This window comes from Podarcis filfolensis, assembly GCF_964270895.1.
Source record: "Podarcis filfolensis genome assembly, chromosome: W".
NCBI classification, from domain to species: domain Eukaryota; kingdom Metazoa; phylum Chordata; class Lepidosauria; order Squamata; family Lacertidae; genus Podarcis; species Podarcis filfolensis.
In genome coordinates, this window is record NC_139619.1 from 795,911 (window position 1) to 801,323 (window position 5,413).

Consider the following 5,413-nt stretch of genomic DNA (forward strand, 5'->3'; position numbering starts at 1 on the left):
CCAGCGAATCAGAAGATTCCCAGAAGGGGGCTCCGATGGTCAGGGCAAGGGGGGTCCCAGGGGGGACGCACCAGAAACAAGGAGCCAGAGGGGAACCCCAAAGCAGCAGTGCAGGATCGGGACCGTTTTCCCACCAGAGCGTAGTGGGGGGGAAGAGTCACATGTGTCAGGGCCAGCGTCTCCTCCGGAGGGGAGGGAGAGTAAGTCAGGGCTGACCACGCCTCCATCGGAGAGTGGGGGAATGGAGGGGAGGTCAGTTGCAGCCAGCCCACCCGAAGGGGGAAGCAGTGACAGCAGCAGTGAAACGGTTAGGAGGAAAACTGCTGGCTGGGCACGCGCGCCAAGTTCAAATGTACAGGCGCGCGGGACAGCAGGAGACCCGGATGGGGAACCAGCTCCTAAAGCCCGCCGGAGGGAGGGAGAAGGCTCAGGGGAATCAGCGTCAGGAGAGGCTAGGAAGGGAGAGACCCCGGCGGGCAGGCGGACCCAGAGGAGGAAGGAGCAGCGGAAAAGGTGGAGCAAGGCGAGGGTCTTAAATTGGTGTACAGGGGGAGGAGATTCAGAAGGGTCATCAGCGGTCTGACAGTTGAGACGTGGGGCTGCGCGCTGCGGCTCTGGAAGTGAAACTGAACTTCAATAAAGACTTTTGTATTTAATAAGAAAGCAGCGTTGGTCCTTTGTGAGCTGGGACCTTGGGCAGCCTTGACAATAAGTATTTTAGTTTTAATGAAAAATAAGGTTAAAAAATATGTCATTTACAATATGATAGAAAATGGAGAAAGATGGAAAGGATTTGCTGAAACAATTAATAGAAGTGGAATACAAAAAGGGAGGTGAGAGGAGGTCGAGGAAACAAGGGAATGAAAGATAGAGTACGGACAAGGGAGGATTTATGTTTTTAAATTGTTTTTGTTTTGTTTTATTTAGGGTTAAGGTTAGGGAGTGGGTTTTGTTTAGTTTAGTTTAATGTGTTTAGTTTTGAGTTTAGGTTGTGTTTTGCATTGTCTATATACTGTTTTGTATTGTTTTTTCCTCTTTTCCTTTTTCTCCTTTTTCTCCTTTGTCTTCTTTTATTTTTTTTCTTTTCCCTTTTTGTAATCTATAAAAGTAATAAATATTATTTTTTTTTAAAAAAAAATGAAAAGCACCGATCAGACATTGAATTTTGAGGCCTCAATCGCAAACTCAAATCTGGTTGCAATTTTTTTTTGGGGGGGGGGAAGGATCTTGGCTTTTTAAAAAGGGATTCGGCATTCGGGGAATTCCAAGATGCAGGATAGAGACGCATTCGGGGCGGCCTAAAGACCTCAAGGGATCCCACTCTGACATTTGGAAATCTCTCCTCTCCTAGGGCTCCCTTCTGGCTAGCCTAAGGGAGGAGGGAGGGGCAGGGCTGGCTACCCTGGCGTTGGGAGATGGGGGCCACATGGGGACAGAACGGGGTGTCAAGGGGCCATGGCGATCCAGCCGAGGATGAGGAGGGAACCACCATACGGGGCTGCCTTGGTCAGGATCGGGTCCCCTGTCACGGCGTGGTAATACAGGGCGCCAGAGAACATCCCCATGCCCAGAGACAGGATGCTGCCGGCCATCATGGGATAGCGGCAGTGAGGCACAGCCAGGAGGGCCAGGCTGTGGAGGAAGTGGTATTTGTTGGCCATCTCGTAGAGCTCTTTCAAGTCGTCATCTCGGTCGCTGCGGCGGAAATCGTGAGCCCCGTAGGCGCCCGCCCCGACGGCCGCAGCCCCGCTCAGCGCAACGAGCCGTCGGTAAAACGCCCCGGCGCCCGCCATATCAATTATATTTCTAACACTGTCCTTCATCTGTCTGCCAGGTAGAAATCCAGTTTGGTTCTTTCCAATCTCCTCTCCAAATACATTTTTAAGTCTATTGGCCAATAGACTGGCAAATAATTTGTAATCATTATTTAGGAGCGAGATTGGCCTATAATTTTTCACCTGCCTTATGTCCGTGTCTTGTTTGGGAATTAGTGCAATATGGGCTTCTTTCCAAGTAATATATTTTCTTTTTTTAAGAGGAAAAACACATTGGTTTAAAACGTTATATATTTCCAGCCTGCTGTAGGGGCTGTGTTGTTGTTTTTTAAGCCAAATTCAATGGAAATGCATTGTTTGAAGAGTGACTAGATGTATATGCAGAATATGTAAACGTGCACTGTGAAAGCTTTGTAATATTACTTTTGTGATTTTGGGTAAAATTGATGGATGAAGAAAGTGTTGAACTAAAAGCAAACTGTGTGCTTAACTTGTGTTTGTATCTTTTCGTTTCTAAAGGGACCTTTACAAACTGAATTTAAAATAAACAAGCAAACTCCAAAATTAAAAAAAAATAATAGAAAAAATAATACTGGTTGGAGCTTTTCTCTGCTTCCTCTAGCTACTCTCCCACAATATATACTGCTGGGGAGGACAAAGCATATGCACAGCTTTGCCACCCATCTCTCAATATGCCCTATACATTTTACTTCTGGCATTTTTCTGATGTCAGCACATTCTGTCATTGTTGCCTCAGAGCCAATAATATTTATGCTTTAAAAATGCAGAGGAAAAGAACGATAATAGTTATTTTATATGGGTACATGGACAAAGTCTTGTTTGCTATGGCAAGTAAAAATTGCACAAAAGAAGAAAAAGTAATTCCACCAGAGTTAAGAAATCCATCTTAATATCATTCATAGAGCAATAAATAGCATTAAGTGGGCCAATCCAGACATAGATCATACAACCCTAAACCACTTGGAGACACAAGATGGATTTTGTTCCAGTCAAATAAATCACTTATTTTCTAAGGGAGCAATATTTACAGCAGTGGAAGGGGAACAAATTAACACTATTTTCAGTCTAGAAAAGGCCCAGGGGTGGAATTAAGAAGTATAGGCACATCGATCCCACCCACCCCTCACACCCTTTATTTATTTTTTATTAATGAGAACCTACAAATCCACTGTTTTATGGAATTGTAGTTGAACAAGGGAAACAAGAAAATAGTATTGCCGCTCTCTTTTATTGGTTTTGTTAAAATAGGATTTTCCATTCTGACTGGCCAATTTGACTGCAGCAGCCTGCTGCTGATATTATGGATAATGTTTTCTGAATGAAACTTGGATCAGAATGTTATGCCCTCCTGCATTTCAGATGGAAATAGGAACACTCTTCCTGGCCCAGTCAATTACCACCACCCCCGCTACTTTTTATCAGCCAAGAAGGGCAAGAGTCCGAAGCACAAGTCGTTGCCCTGACTAATACAAACACCTTGTCCACATCCTCAAGCCTTACTATCTGAAAATTATCCAAAACAACAGGACTAGACAGTGCTCTGGACACCCATGAGACTCATCTGCTATAACAGCAGAGTCAAGATCCCAGCGGATGCAAGTGGTTTTATCCTCAAAATGCTTTGCAAACAAGTCACAGTGCTTACACATAGCTACCATTGGTTCCACCACCTCCTTGAGTCGGACTGTCTTTCTTCTTCATTAGCGATCACTTGTAGCTGAGTATACTGCTATCTTCAATACCACTATGTATGCTTAATGATGAGCCCACACCACTGTTCAGTTGTATGCAGCCAGATCTTTCCTCCATCTTTCAACTTGTTTCCTTTCCCTAAGTTCTGCAGTATACCAAGGAGTCAAGTGGGAGAGGATGCTCAGAAGTGATCATGTCAAAAGCCTGAGCCATTCAGATGTTCCAGAGGCTGGCCAGGGCTTTGATAGGAGTGCCAGTCATATCAGACAGAAAAAAACCTCAGCGTTACCTGGAAACCCATTAAATACATCAGCCTCCAGAGGCAGATAATCCTAATAGGTCCCTTGCCTCTAGAAAGGGAAAAAGTGGTGTTATGTACTGAGTTGAATAGGATCCAAACTGCAGCAGTCTGATTGGTCCTAGAACAATAGGCTCCAAACTGCAGCAGTCTGATTGGTCCTAGAACAATGCAGCAGTATGATTGGTTGGCAGGAGCCACCCAATCCAGCTCCAGATAGAAGTGAATCCACAACCTGATTGGCCTACAGGAGAATTCCGGAATTAGCCAATCACGTGCAGCCCATTGTGTAAATAATGTATATAAAGCAGATACTTTGAGGGGACTTCCATTCCCTCCTCACCACCATGAGCTGAATAAAGAGCATGAAATCCACTCTCGACTCTGAGTATATTTCAAGTGGGTTGAAAGTCTAAATCTCAACAGAAAGTCATCTGACCATCAGAGGGCAAGCAGAACCTTAATACTCCCTCCAGCCTTCCTCCTATGACTAGGCGGACAATGACTTTTTAACACACTGAAAGCTCCCAAGTCCAAAAGGTGTGAAGGGGGCCAACTCCCACTTGCACGGGCAAAGGCACTTTATCTGCGACTGGTGCCACCCACCCAAGCCACTGTTTGAACGGCTGAGATGTAGGAAACATCACAATATCATACTCTGGGAAGGTACTGTCCGTACAGGACTGGACCAGAGCAGGCAGTCTGAATTGTCAACCATTTTGCATTCTATATTCCCTATCTTTTAAACAACCCTCGTTTGTTGCGGTTGTTGCGGCAGTTTTGCGGCTCTTAAAAGCCAGAAGGGTACTAGCAGCAGGACCAAGCTACACCCCTCAGCTGTTTAGAACCTTCCTTAGGCACAATTTATGCATGATCTTTGTTTTGCAGCCTTTTCAGAGCATGAGGTTAATCCCCTGTTCTCCTTGTTTTCCTAAAGAAAATGTGATATTCAATGTTTTTGGGGGGTTTTCAAATTTTTTTATTGATTTTCCAGCTCCGAGACAGAGCACTCTGCATTTTCTGCCATTTGGGTGCAATCAAACTGCAGATTCTGAACTACACATGGGCTGATACCCCGGGATGCACCACTGAATTTTTCTTCAAAAAACTGGGAGGTACACCACCTAAGCTTTGAGCTACCTCTCCAATAGTGACCCATCAACACCAAACAGTTTGTCGTTGGCTTCCTTGGCATAGTTCTTCAAGTAGGAGTAGGAGTAGCAAAGTAAACTGCGCTATTAACTGACAAGGCCAAGCAGGCGTTAAAGATGTCTGTGCAAATAGGCTTTATCCAGGACGCTCCTGTGCCACGGAAAAGGTCTCTGTCCAAGGAGGTCTGGTCCTCTACTGAGTGTATCTGGGAAATGTGCCTCTTCTGCCTTCTGATAGGCTACACCTGAAAAGAGCCACTTCTGCCATTGTGAAAGCTGAGCCCTCTTGAGGTGGTAGGAGGACCCATGCAGCAGGATAAAGCCCACAAAAAACACCGAGAGGATCCTCTCCTGCGAGGGCTACAGTGCGAAGGGATGGAGTTCGTTCAGTGGAACAGGGGGAAATTCTCAAGATACCAGAAGGGCAATGATATACACTACCCCCAGTTAAACTCCTTCACAGATTGCATCTGTGA

General features: G+C 45.4%; 1 protein-coding gene across 1 annotated transcript; it reads right to left on the reverse strand.

Annotated features, from left to right (window-relative positions):
- Positions 1-1,141: 1,141 nt before the first annotated feature.
- LOC310753689 (transmembrane protein 256 homolog) lies at positions 1,142-2,351 on the reverse strand. The gene has a single exon (XM_083595038.1). It carries the CDS (start codon positions 1,821-1,823, stop codon positions 1,446-1,448), a length of 378 nt encoding a protein of 125 aa, XP_083451164.1. The 5' UTR covers positions 1,824-2,351; the 3' UTR covers positions 1,142-1,445.
- Positions 2,352-5,413: the final 3,062 nt, after the last annotated feature.

Coding starts and splice junctions, on each gene's coding strand:
- LOC310753689 (XM_083595038.1), bottom strand. CDS start 1,823: ATGAAGGACAGTGTTAGAAATATAATTGATATGGCGGGCGCCGGGGCG.